The sequence below is a fragment of the Phascolarctos cinereus genome, unplaced genomic scaffold (genome assembly GCF_003287225.1).
Source record: "Phascolarctos cinereus isolate Bilbo 61053 unplaced genomic scaffold, phaCin_HiC Scaffold_726;HRSCAF=1367, whole genome shotgun sequence".
In the NCBI taxonomy this organism is placed as follows: domain Eukaryota; kingdom Metazoa; phylum Chordata; class Mammalia; order Diprotodontia; family Phascolarctidae; genus Phascolarctos; species Phascolarctos cinereus.
The window spans coordinates 355482148-355496802 of record NW_027556098.1 but is presented as its reverse complement, the minus strand read 5'-3'; the positions used below and the strand labels follow the sequence as shown (position 1 = coordinate 355496802).

The 14655-nt window shown below is 41.8% G+C and overlaps 1 protein-coding gene across 1 annotated transcript in view; it reads left to right on the top strand.

Moving 5' to 3' along the window:
• The window catches only part of CSMD2 (CUB and Sushi multiple domains 2), a 974125-nt gene that overhangs the window by 199303 nt on the left and 760167 nt on the right, over window positions 1-14655 (top strand). Inside the window, 1 exon segment of the mRNA XM_078157010.1 lies at window positions 255-367. Coding sequence (XP_078013136.1) covers window positions 255-367 — 113 coding nt within the window.

The following is a 14655-nucleotide window of genomic DNA, read 5'->3' as shown; positions in this document are numbered from 1 at the left end:
GACAAAATATTGGCTTGAAAGAATAAGATGATGAAACATTTTCTTAAAAATTCATTTTCAATGTATAAGTAGAGCCTATATCAGGTTGAATGCTTTTGTGGTGGGGGGAAGAGAAGAGAGAGAGGGAGAAAATTTAAAACTCAAAATCTTATGGAAGTGAATGTTGAAAACTAAAAATAAATAAATCATTAAAAAAAATTAGAATAGAAAAAAATTCATTTTCACTTACTTGTCTCTTTTCCCCTGCCTTCCAGGTTAACAGGTTTCCAGCTTCCTGCCCCCATTGTCAGCACAGGTGTTGTCCTCTCTCTGTGGCTTGTGAGTGACTATGCCGTCAGTGCCCAAGGCTTTCATGCCAACTATGAAGGTAGGTTTCTGCTCATTCATGCTTCTGCCTGCCTCTTTTCTAACCAGCAATGGTAAGACATGGCTTGATAGGTGCTCACAACAGGGGAATGGGGAAGCTGGGGTTGCCCCTAGGTCAAAGGAACTGTAACACAGTGGCTACAGCCAGTCTTCCTTCATTGACTTGTCTTCTTGGCTGATGCGACTAAGTGAACACCATCTGTGCCACCGTTGTTCTTCTAGTTCTCTTGACTTTCTGCAGAAAGCCTTTGCGAGGCCTCCTTAATTTCAGTCCTTCCCTTTGTTGATTATCTCCGATTTATCCTGTATGTAGCTTGTTTGTATACAGTTGTTTGTATGTTATCTTTCCCCCATTAGACAGTGAGTTTCTTGAGAGCAGATTTTTCCCTTCTTTGTTTAGCAAACAATGTGTCTGGCATATAGTAAGTACTTAATAAATGTTTATCGACTGGCTGTTGTGTGGATACCAATGGAGCACACAGGTTCCAGCCTATCCACAATAAAAGGCATTCTAATAAAGAAAGTTAGGCATTAGGATGATTTTCTTCCCCATTTTTCTTAGATGCATGAAGCATGAAAGTCAAGGTTATTAAACAAAATCTCTGAGATAGTACTCTGAGAGTCATTGCATCCTTCCCTTTTCCCAGATGCTTATGACATCACCTGAGAATGACCCAGGCTACCCATCCCCCAGCTGCTGGCCTGGGGGAGCTTATTGGGTGGGTGTCATAGGGTTGACTGTTGGCTGTCAGTGCAAGCTTGTGGGAATGAGATGGTGAATCCTACCTGTTCAAAAGCCACTTGTCTTTGGGAAGCAGTGAATCTCAGAGTCAAGGGTACAGTATCCCACTGGGAAAGTATGGATTTAAAAGGACATGTCTATGCAGATGCAAAAAGTCCCCAGCTGCCCTTGGGAAGCCTTCAGGAAGACTGCCAAGAGGCAGGCAGGATGATCCATAGCCATGCCTTGGTATTCCTAATGCCATGTTACAAGGAAAAGAGGAGTCAAAGGGCTTTGGGTTGAATCCTGTCTCTAATGCTTTTCTTTGTGACCTTGAGCAAGTCACTGAACCTCCCTGGGCCTCATTTTCCTAATCTGTAAAATGAGCGAGTTGGACTAGGCCTCTGAGATCCCTTCTAGCTCCAGATCTGTGATCCTATGTAGAGCAAAGAGGCTGACTGAGACATTTCTTCCCTATTCAAAAATGCACACTTCCCAATCTTGACCTATTGTGCCTGGTCATTTTCCTTAGGCCTGGTGGATGAAATTTAAATTCGGCTAGTCTTTTAAAAACTGCTATTCCCCCATCATCCAGAACTCACAGTCATATCCACATTGATGACATTTTTAAAATTAGTTAATTTATTTTTAGTTTTGAGTTCCAACTTTTCTCCATATCCCTTCCTTCTCCCCACCCCAAGACAGAGTGCAGTCTGATATAGGCCCTACATATACATTCATTTTAAACCTATTTTAACATTAGTCTTGTTGTAAAGAATTAGAAACAATGGAAGAAACCATGAATTTTCTACCTAAAAATGAATCAAGGCAGTATATCCCCAGGCTCCTCTTGGTTAATGAGACACCTACAGAAGTAACGTCACATTTTAGGGGTTCTCTTAGTGAGTCTTAGTGGTTTGTAGCTATAAAAAATAAATGATGAGGAGGCTGAAAGGGTTAAATACGCAGCGGAGGAGTCTTAGGGCAAGGAGGAAGAATATGGCTTTTCCCAAAATGCTGAGGTTGGCATTGTTCTCTCCCTTCCCAGGGCCCTGACTCAATAGCCCCTGCCCTCCTCTGGGCTCGCATTCATGGAGTAAGAGGAGTCTCTTGCACTCCTTCAAATAGATTACCCCTACCCTATGTGTGATTAGATGTTCAGAGTCACAGGTTAAGTGACTTGACCAGGTCACTTAATTAGTAAATGCTTGATGCTGGACATGAACTCAACTCCTCCTGGCTCCAGGCCCACCACTCTATCCACTGTGCTACCTAACTGTCTCAAAGGTTTAGGCACAGACCTAAGACTCTCTGGCTATTGATAACTTTTTGGTCCTCCTATATTTCTGGATTAATTTGTATGCATCTGTACATTTATCATCTCCAATGAATTTTTGTTCATTTAAAAAAAATAGTTCTGAATTTTCTTTCTCCCTCCAATCCCTCCCCTACTCATTGAGAAGGCAACATGATATCAAGTCTACTTGTGAAGTCATGCAAAACATTTTTCCTTATTAGCCACATTGCAAAAAAAAATAAGGAAAATAAAGTAAAAAAAAATATGCTTCATTTTGCACTTGGAGTTAATCAGTTCTCTCTCTGAAGGTGGTTTTTTTTCATCATGAGTTCTTTGAAATTGTCATATCACCCCCAGTGATGCCTGTCATGTCCCCATGGCAATGGCCCTAACATTTGTAGTTTGTGTGATTTGGTGCAAATCATTTATCCTCTCTGGTTATGAGTCCTCATCCATGGAAAGAGGGGATTGAACTGGTAGGCTTCTAGCTCTAAATCTGTGATTTTGTGATCCCTGGGCTCTCCAAGGCTGAGTGAAGAGCATAAGCTCAGACAAGTCCTACCAATCTGGAAAGGCCCTGAGTTCAGAACTAAGGATAGCCTTCATGACCATTATCCAAGAACCAGGCTAGCTAATATTATGGAATCTGAGCACCAAATTGGCCACAGGAAGATGAATTTTGGAGTCATGGGAACTCCTGAAGCCTATCAGCTAAGTGCTAGAAATTATGGTCCCTTTGGGAGAAAGTGATCAGGTCATCTTAGAGTTTATGACAGAAGAACTGAGTATAATCTGACATACACTTGAGATTCCAAGAAGTTGATTCCAAAGAGTTCAGAGAAAGGAAAGGTAGGCTGTCAAGACCTAACATTCTGTAGGGGAGTTGGTACAAGGTGAGTGGGAAATTCTCAGGAGTGAAATTTTAAATTTACAAACAAACCAGATTCCCATGAGGAAGGAGCTGTGATCTGCATCCATGAAAGGAATATTTACTCTGAAGAAATTACTGACCCTTACCATACTGTCACTTTGGCCCTTTCCACCATAACCTTGGTCGGTTTAAGACCGAGAAGTGAAAAAAATTCCTTCTCACCTCTGCCTCTTGCAACCCTAGCTCCCTTTAAGGCTCAGGTCATGTGCTACTTCCTTCAAGAGACCCCTCTTGATTCCCCTGAATATTGATTTTCTAGGAGTTTCTGTGTGTCTGCTTTGTTTACGTGCCCATTTTATATTTACCCATCTGTTCATGAACTGTTTTCCCTCCTTGTAGAAGATAAGCTCCTTGAGGGCAGAGACTGTGCCACTTTTCTTGGTCTTTGGCTCTCCAGTGCCCACTACATTCTTGATACATGGCAGGTGAAACTAAATGGGTGTGGAATTGAGATGTAGGAGAATAAACAAATACATGCAGTGATTTGCAAAGTTTAAGATGCTAAATAATGTTAGCTCTGATTATTGTTACTCTGTTGATCTAGGGGACAGTGAAGGAGAGGGAATACAAAGGATTCTTGCCAGCATGATTGACCAAGCCACAGAGCAGAGGGGCCCACAGTGAGATTCATGTTAGATCTGCTTTCTCTGGGTTGTGGTTTGCCATTTACTCTCTGACTGATATAGGGCATGGCAGCCATTTGCTCATGCTGTCTACGGCTTCCTTTCCACTTGGGTTTGCCACGTGGGACTCATCTGAGGAATCTGCCAAGCCAAGGTCATCCAAAGTGCCCAGACCCAGAGAAACAGCCACCAAAGCTCAAGGGCCCAGAATCACAGCTCACCTACCAGGATTGTCGGCAGTGACCGCGCCACCTGAAACTGTGAGGAGGGACTCCATGCTACCTTCCCCCAGAGAGGGAAGAATGGCCCAGGGCATCCTCTGAGAAGTCAGAGAGAATGTAGGATGGTGTCCAAGTAGGGCTGCTTTAAAGAAAACTCTGACACTTCCTTTACTGTCTGTGCCCTGTAGGAGAGCAGTTCTGAGACTGCTCTTGGGGAACCCCAGCAAAGCAGGGCCTTTGACAAAGCTCAGTCCTGGAAAAAGGAGAGAGCTTTGTTTTTCTTGGTGTGGGAAATGTGCTTCTCTCAGCAGTGGGAAGCCAGGGTCAGGTTTGATGTTGCCTTCAGTGGGATGTGAGGGACACTTCACGTAACACTGTATGCCTCTGTGGGCTGCATCTTCCCAGCTCCTGTCTCTCAGAAAGAGCAGTACAAGTCTCTCATTTATCCACACAATAATACATAGCTCTCCTTCCATCCTCACCCACCTACCTCAAGTCCTGATGAATGTCAGGGATGGGTCACGATTCTTTCTTCAGGAAATTATCCTTTTTTTCTTCTGTTTTCCTAAATGGGTTTCTGATTCCCTACAGATCTTGGCTTACAGGGGAGTAGCAGCCAGGAGGATCCTGGTCAAGAAGTCAGCTTTTACTCCATACTTACCACATGCCTATGGTTTGAGGTGACCAGGCCATGCTCTAAATATGGACTTATTGTCTCTCCAGACAGCAGGACACCCAAGTTTGTCAGTAACACCACATCTCTTAACGGCCCCTCTTCCTCCTTCTCCTCCTTTTCCACTCTCTTTCCTTCTCTCTTTCTCCTTCTTCTTTGGATTATCTTTCCTTGATTTCTCTTATTTCCTCCTCCCTTTCTCCTTCTCTCCTCCCTTCCCTGTTCCTTGTCTCCACTCCTTCCTTCTCCTCTGTTTCCTTCCTTATTTAGAGTCAAGTTTACTTACTTATTACATCTCTACCTTACCAGGAAAGCCTTCTGGAGGCTGGGCACACTGGCCTCTCCTAGTTGCTTCTCCTTTTTCTCTGTCTTTGACTCCCTATCTCCTCCCTGGCCATTCCCCATCTTGGAAATCTCCTCTGAGCCTCCTGAAGCCTTGGCCCTCCAGCCCAGATTCATCAGAACCCAAGAACCATGCTTTTGCTTGTTCTCTGCGCTGTGGGTCCTTTGGGCAGAGGTAGAGTTGATCCTGGCAACTAAATCTTTTGGAGGTAGAAGATGTCCTCTGTCCTGGGTTTACTACTCCTCACCAAAATCATTTCTTTGGAGTATCCCCCAAACACAATTCCCTGGAGACCCTTGCCAAAGGTGTCAACCAAATTCTAGTAAAGCTTCTGAGGTAAACTGAGAAGTCATTGATGGTTCTCTTGGGGGCCTCTGGCACCTCTCTCCTTTTCAGTGCCCTTCTCCTCCCAAATAGTGGTCTATTTTCTATTTGCATTTTAACAGAGGACTCTTATCTAACAAAAAGTCTTCCAGGCTAAAGGGAGCCAAGTGGAATTTCAGGCTGGCAAAGAGGACATCTTGAGGCCTTCATTTGGCCAGTATCTCTTCTATCACACCGGAGGGAGAGCTGCCTATAAACTACACCATTATGATCCCTTATCTCAGCAAGGGATAAAGAATGTCAGTGAGATCATTGGCTTCGCAGATTGAAAGTAGGGTGAATGTTGAGGGGCCCATCCATCTGCTTTATGAAATTTCTCTTATCCTTCAGGGAACCCCCTATCCTCACCCACCCAGAGTCAGGAACATGAATGAGCCTGGGCTTTTAATATCATGGCTTTTAATGTTAGAGTTGTATTTTCATCCCCCAGAAGGCTCATTTTCTTCATCCAGAGTATTTTGTCTACAGGCAGCATATGCTGCTGCCAGGTGAGCAGGGGTGCCAGGGCTGTGGCCTTGTTTGCCATTGTACTGTCGTACTTTACTTGTAGGCATGGTTACCAGAGAAGGAGACTGGCTTTGCCTCTCCATTATCCTATTTTTATCCAGAATAGCATGCTTTATTAAATTAGCTAGGCATACAACATCACGTTCATTCAGAGTCTGGTATTTTAAAAGATGAATTTGTAGAACAAGATTAAGGAAATAGACCCCCTGGCTACAATCACTAACCTCACTAATTCTTAACTATATTCAGTTTGTTCTAATCAGTAATCCTATTCTTTAAAAAGAAAAAAATGGCCAAAGCTCCTGCTACAATAGGCCGTTTTTAAGACTGCATTTGAACTCTGGAGAAGCCCCTTAGTGGATAAAGTGAAGTCAGGAAAATGTTTCAGGTCCTGCCTCTGACACATATACCAGCTGTAGGAATCGAGGGCAGATTAATTAACTGACAGTACCTTTACAACTCTTGAAAACTCTAAGATACAAGTTGGTCACCAATCTGCATTGGAGGAGGGGAATTTCCACATTGGGACATCCCTACACTTAGGAAATCAATTCTGAACCAAAATACCTCCCAAAACTGAAGGCACAAGGATTAAGCTCCAATAGCAGGAATTTTAGGCACTAGGGTAGCTTGGTGAGAGAGGTTTTTTATTGTAAGAGAAAGGGAGGACTGGTCATAGAATCAAAAGCAGTCAAGAGAGGACAAGGGTCATATGGATCATCTAACTAATCCAGCCTCTCCTCATACAGTTAGGGAAACTGGGACACATAGTAAATTAATGACAAAACTCAAACCTGGGTCTCCTGACTTCAAATCTAGAGTTCATTCCCCTAAACCATTATGGATGGCTCAACCAGGCTGCTGTCTGCTTTGTCTATGTCAGGCTAGCCCTGAAATTCCTCCTCCTAGTTAATGAAACTTGCTAGGTACCCAGCTATGAACCCAGGCCAAAATCTTGGCACCCTTGCTCACCTGGCAATGGTATGTCTTGTGATTTATTACCCCACTGGTCTCTTGGGAGAGCCTTCCAGAGTAGCTCGACCATGGCCTAGGGGTTATGAGAAACTCTGAGGTCCAAGCCTTTTATTGCTGGGATTTAGATTTGAACTCTCCTTTGATCCCAGGAAAAAATCACTATAGGGTTCTTTTTTAATGCTATCCACTTATCTGATTGCTTAGGCTAGGGTGGAGAGAGGAAGTGTGGCCTCTAGGCATAATTCCCCAGGTTCTTTTCCTTGTTGATGAGGCTGCTGGTTTCATCCCCCCTGGAGCCCAAGAGTGAGCCCTAAACTGAGCTCTCTCTCTGGCCCCAGATTGAGTTCCCACCCTGGCCCGACTAAGCTTTCTCCATGGCCCTAAAGTTAATTATCTATCTTTCCCTGGAGTAAGCCTTGACCCTACAAGAAATATCAAAAACATGTACCAATGGCTATATGGGTATTGGGTAAGAGAGAACAGATGGTTCAGTACAGCCTCTCTTCACCAATGCAAAACAATTTAAAGAAAAAAGTCTTTGTAGAACATCAGAAGTTTTATGTCTAGGAACTTGTGGTAGGGAGGAGATGCAGGAACTCTAATAGTAGGGTCTGAGTGGACCCTGGGAGATACATCTGGAGTTTGCCTCCCAGGTCTTCTGTCTCCTCTTGTCCCTGGTGCCTCATTAGCTTTTTGGGGCAGACAGCTTGGAATATAACATCACACCCTCCACACCACACAGCATATGGCCTGGGCAGTCAAATCATTCTTGGTGGGAGCAGTGCTGTGTGGCCACTTTACAAGTTTCTATTTGGCCACTGATTGAAATGAGGATGGAAATGGAGCATGCAGAAGGAGCCCCTCTGAAAATGAACTCTGAACCATATTAGTAGTTAATATTAGAGGACACATATTTTCAATTGTTCTGTGGTTCTCTCTTTTCATCTTTGTTCTCCCCCCTCTTCATCTATATCTTTTTTTGCCTGCCTTTCCCCCCCTTTTCTTTTTCACATTTCACCTTTCTCTGCTCACTGTCCATTCTTCCTATTTCTCATTCTCTCATTTCCCCTCTCTTCCTCCCCCTTTTTTCCTCATTATATTCTCTTTCCTGTACACTCTTATTCTCTCCTCCTTTCACTCATTTTCACTTCCATCTTCTCTTTCCCTCCTCTTGAATTCCTCCCCTTATTTCATACCCCCTCCTTTTCCCTTCCTCTCCCCTCCTGTCTTCCATTCTCTCCTCTTACCTTTCCTCCTCCATTTCCCCTCTCTTTATGTCTCCCTTTCCTCATTTTGCTTTCTTTCACTCTTCTTCTTTTCTTTCTCCCTTTCCCTTCCTTTTTCCTGTTCTCTCTCTCTCTCTCTCTCTCTCTCTCTCTCTCTCTCTCTCTCTTCTCTCTCTCTCTCTCTCTCTCTCTCTCTCTCTCCTCTCCTCTCCTCTCCTCTCCTCTCTCTCCTTCCAACTCACTAAGTCTAGAATTTTCCTCAAAGATCCCATGTTTCTATCTGTAGCAATCCTGAGCCCTTGGGAATGGGTGAATGGAGAGACCCTGGCCATCAGGCTGGCCTTACGAACCTAACTCTCTAACAGAAATGTTCTATCTAGAACTAACTATTTCTTGGGAGTTACATCCATACGAATAACTGCCATCTAGTTTCACAGGAAAAAAAAAAGGTTTAGGGTCTGAAGGAAGAATCCCCTTTTGAAGAGAAGGGTAGATTGACAGCCTGCCTTGAGACTGAGGTTTGATTTCTGTAAAACCATGGAGTATTTCTTAGAAAACTGAACACTCTAAAGCATATGTCCTCTGTGTGAATCGATAACATTAATCCAGCTCAGATTCATTTATTCAAAATATGGCTCAACACATTTTGGGAAGGCTGTGTGACAGAGTGAGAAGAATACTGTACTAACTGGATTCTAACTCCCCTCTGACACTTGCTAGCTGTGTGCCCATGGGCAAATTGTTGAACATCTCTAAGCCTTAGTTCCTGTATCTGAAAAAGGAGGCGGGATAAAAATATATCACAAAATGTCAATTACCTAGTTCCATGGACAGATCTCAGAGACACTCCAAAACAAACCTTTCTCTGTTTATACTGACCATTGTTTAGGTCTTCTCATTTAGTTAGCTCCAATTCGAACCACCTTGACTATCAGTTTGCCCATGTCTCTTCATATTGTTTACAAGGAAAATATGGGATTCTTTGCCAAATTGCTGAAAATCCAAGTATATTATTTCTATAACATAAGTCAGAAGGAAGGAAGAAGAAAGGTAGAAGATTAGTGTGGCAGGAATCATTTTTAATGAAGCCAAGTCATCATTGCTTTTATTTCTAAATGCTCACAAACCATCCCTTTAACTATCTATATGAGAATTTTGCAAGGAATAAAAATGAAACTTTATATCCTATTGTTTCAAAACTCTACCTTCTTCCTTTTTTTCTTCTTAAAAAACTGCTGGTCTCTAGTTGCACCTCTATTGTTCACCATGATTTTCAAGATCACTGACAATAGCTCAGCTGTCTACTTGCCATTCCTTTCAGTACATGCACAGTGATAAATAGTTCATCTGAGCCTGGTGGCTTGAGCTTATCGAAGGTGTTCTCTTAAAATATCCTTCCTTAACTTTGCTGTTAATTCCCTATCAGCCATTTTTGTGGCATCCTTCCTAGTCTGAAGACCATTCTCCTTGGTAGATAAAATAGAAGCAATGTAATAGTTGTGTAGCTCTTCCTTTTGATGGTCATTCCGTGCACATCCCCAACAGGAGTCCTATTCTTCCTTTGAATTTCCTTTTGCCCCCAGTGTAGTAGAGATTCTTTTAATTATTTTTAGCATTTATCAGCAGCCCTAGCTGGGTGTGAGCTTTTAGTTCTCCTAACTTTATAAGATTGTGATATTCTTTTGTATTCATTTTTCATTACCTACCTTTGCCTTCTTCCATACATGTATTTAAAATATTTTTAAGCTTGTTAACAAGTTCCCTGTGTGTACACATTGGTCTCCTTAAATATTTTCTCCCTTTTCTTCCTCATCAAAATCTGTTTTGTTTGTGAATTCAAAATTTCTTTTTTGAGAGGTATCCACTAATCTTGGGTCAGCTTCACCTATATAATTTTAAGATGTGGGAATCTAACTATAATTTCTCTGAACTCTTTTTCATTCACTCTCTTAAACTCTTGGCTTCATGTTGGATTGTACCCTGCTTTCTTCTTTTTTTTCCATAAACTTTGAGATGATCTGATCACTTCTTCCCTAGGTCTCAATCATTTCTACTTCAGGAACCCAGCCTTTCTTGCTGATTGGAATTCAGTTCAAAATATTGGTGCCAGTTGCATCACCTACCTCTACCTTTTAAGTGATGCAATTTACTTAAATTCTTAATTTGCCCTGATCTCCTTTCCTGCTTTTGGCATAGAAAAAATATCAGATGCCCAAATAATTGAATTTTCCCATGACTGCTATATCATGATTCCCTCTTAGGTTTATGATCTGTTTGCTCAGGTGAATTCTCCTCCTTGTTTGGTGATCTGTAGCATACTTCCATATTATCAGCTATTTTTTCTATGTTATGCCTCACTCAAAGGCCTTTCACGGATTTCATCACACTAGTATTTCTTTACCTTCCTTATTATCCTGTTCCCTTATTTGATTCTATTCTTCTAAAATGATCTACTTAAACTTCCTCCAGGCCTGTTCCAGTTATGAGTCTCATCCTACCAAGTATCAGTAATACCTATGAAGCTGAATTGATTTCCTTGTGTTAGTTTCTCTACTTTGCTTTATTTATCACCCGTGCTTTGTGAATTTATGTCTAGACATCTGAGGCCATGGATTGCATTCCCATCTCTCTTCTTGAATATTGTATCTTTTGAGTCATTGTTCCTCTTTACTGATGCTCTTCTTTCTGTGTTATAGCTGTTATTCTCTGGGATATCTTGCTTGACATATAGATGTGAGCAGTTTTTTTACCTCCATCTTCACTTTAAAGTTAACTTGTTTAGAGTCATTAGTTGAAGGAACCAGGGATATTTGGTCTGGAGGAGAAAAGAGGTAAATGAATATGATAGGTATCTTTAAATAGTTCAAGGATTGTCACATGGAAGATGGTTTAAATTTAATCTGCTTGTCTTCAGAAAGCTGAATTAGGAATAGTAGGTAAAAGCTGGAGAGAGCCAAATTTAGACTTAATGAAAGGTATAATATCCTAATAACTTTAGTGAGGCCAAAGTGGAATTGCCTACATTGGGACATCATGGAGTTTCTCTCACTAAAGGTCTTGAATTGAAAGCTGAATGGGCATTCCCCAGGTATGTCATAGCGAAGATTCTTGTGTGGGTCCAGGTTAGACTAAATGACCTTTGAAGAAGTGCTATTTCAATGTTAGCAATGATTGCCATTAATATTCAGACTTTGTGATTCTATGTCTCCAGGCAAATATATTTTGACTAGTCCACACTAGGTACATTGTCACTGCTCAAGATCCTATCAGTCTTTTATTTTAATCTGTAGACCAGAAATTGAAATCCTCTTCTCTTACCATTTTAACACAATGTTCATTTCCCAAATCTTCCTTTCACTTCTGAAGCACCTGATTTCAATCAACATCAGAAATGAAAAAAACATCACCAGGTTTACAAAAGAAGAAAAAAAACAACTTAATGATTAGAAATATCTTAAAGTGCAGTGGGCTGCCTGCCTCCCAAGAAAGTGAGTCCTTTCTCTGAAGGTTTTCTAGCAGAGACTTATGAATGAGTGAAATATTCCATTCAACCCAATCATGAACATATACCCACCATGTGAGTGGCAGTATGCTGTGTGCTGCGTACACAAAAACAAAAATGAAAAGCATCCCTTCCTCAAGGACATTCTAGTCTCTTGGGAGAATCCAGCATAATCCACACAAATAAGTAAATTTGAAAGTACATAAAAGTAAATACAAATTGATTTGGGAGGAAGCACCAATACCTAAGGTGAAGGCCTAGGACAAAAAGTGACACTTAAACATAGCCTCAAATACAGCTAGGTATATAAGGAGGTAACAGTGTGGATGGAGCACATTCCAGAGAAAGGTATAGAGTGTTATGTATGGGGAATGGCAAATAGGGTAGTTTGCTATTAAGATAGTGCTTAAAGGTAAGTCATGTGACATGTCTGGAATCAAATTGTGGATGACTTTAAATGCCAGAGAAGTTTATATACTTTATCCTAGAACCCCAGAAGCTTTTTGTGCAGGGCAATGATATGATCAGATCTGTGCTTAAGAATATCAGTTTGACACCGTGTAGAGGTCAGCTAGGTGATGCAGTGAATAGAGCACCAGGCCTGGAGTCAGGAAGGCCTGAGTTCAAATTTGGCCTCAGACACTTACCAGCAGTGTGACCCTGGGCAAGTCACTTAACCCTGTTTGCCTCAGTTTCCTCATCTGTAAAATGAGCCAGTATCTTTGCCAAGAAAACTCCGAATTGGGTCACGAAGAGTCAGACACAACTGAAACAACTGACCAACAAAAACGTGGGTTGGAGAAGGGAGATACTGGAGGCAAGGAGACCAATTAGGAGGTTACTAGAGTAGTCTAGCAGAGAGCTGCTGAAGGCTTGAACTGAGAACATCATAGTGGAGGTACCTGATACCAATGGAGTTTGACTAGAGACTATTGAGACCCCTTCTTGCTCTAAGATTCTATGACTGATTGATTAATCCCTTATTCACAAATTAGATGAGCTACACTTGAATAATCAATATGTATGTCTTGAGGGGTCTTGGTTTTTGATACTGACCATTGAAGAGGATGCAGCATAGTTCAATGGGAGGATAATAAGGCTATATGTTTACAGCTTGAAGAGAACTTAGAGGTTACCAAGTTCAACTTCTTCATTTCACAGATGAGGAAATTGAGGCACAGAGAAGCTAAGCAAATATCCCAGTGTCACAAAGTGGCAATTACCTGAGGCAAGATTTGAACCCAGTATCTTTCTTCAATCTCTCTAATACATTATGTTGCTTCTATGTTGGCCCTGGAGTCAGAGGATTTGGGTTCAAATCCCACCTTTGCTTCTTCCCTATGTGAATTTGGACAAGTCACTTAACCTTCATAAGCCTCAGTTTCCTCCTATGTAAAATGAGGAGGTTATACTAGATGCCCTCTGATGTCCTTCCCAGCTCTAGATTTAAGATCCCATAATACTCACCATTAGCTTTTTTCTTATACTTTGCCCATAGATTCTCATTTACATCAGTTGATCACCAAGGGAGCATCCTTGTGTTCAGTGCCTTTCTCCCATGCCTTCTCCACTGCACTTCTCTGGACAGATTTCCCATCACTCATATTGGGTGACTTTGTATAAAGACTTGATTCATTATCTCCATCTGGCAAGCTGAATGTTTCTCTTCATGGCCGAACTCCCATTTCTGCCCCTCTCCTAGCGACTCTGAGGCCTGAATACCAGTGATTTGATCATTTGTAATAACAGCATCTCAGTAAAATGGGATAACCCCTGGAGATGTAGTTTCTGGTCCAGGGCAAGGCACTGGTGTTTTAATCATGGATACAAAGACCCATGGAAATGACGGGACACTTTTCACCCAAAGTGGAATGTTCAAATAAATTTTGCCTTTGCCTCTGGCTAGTACCGTCCACTTAATGGTTTGAAAGCAAAGCTATACATTCCGTAAATGAGTATTTCTTGCCCCAAACTATATTTCAGATGAGCAAAATATCTACATTCTGTACTGAAGACTTTTCTACCCTCCATAATTTCAGTTCAGCTGCTCTGGAGGGCTCCAGTAGACAGAACCAGGGGTGGGAGAAATAGGATGCAGTGAGAAGTAGAAAGAGGAGTCAATATTTAAGTTTATCGGCTTGAAGAAATTAGGACCATTAGTAGTGAAAGTCTGGGGAACTGGGGAACATTTGCCACAAATAGACTAGTGATAGGAAAATAGTACTTTATATTTTATTGGCCCCAAGAGCCAGGGGAATAGTGGAGGTTAAATTGCAGATTACCATCACTCCACTACTTTCTGTACTCCACCCCCCAACATGCTAGTCCTGGAAGTGGAGTCAGAACACTCCTTGCTCCCCACTGCCACTTCTGGGCTTCCCCTTTTGCAATCATAATTCAGCAACTTCTCTTCATTTGAAGCTCAGAGTATCAAGATTTTCCACTCAATCCAAATTTATAGTGGCTGTTTTCTACAGGCCCCCAAGTAATCCTTCCTGATTTTTTAAGGAATTCAGCACCTGACTCTTCCCTATTCTCGCTGTTATACCAGGGGACTTCAACATCCATGTTGATGCTCCCCCCAAATCCCTAAACTCCTAAAAAGTTCCTTGGTCTCCTTAAATTTCATGACGTACTACTTTACTGCACTTCAGACAAACAAGGGATGTTCATGCCTCGAATCTCACCATTACCCAGAGTGTTTCATTTCTCTGATTAAAAATGCTGACATTTTTATGTCTGACCATAACCTCCTATCATTCCATTTCTCCCTATATCTCACCCCACTAAATCCACTATTTGTCCTCCTAACTTCTGATCCTTCTACCCATGAAATATTTTCTCAAATCATTACCCTTGCTCTGACTTCATTGGCTTCCCTCTTTT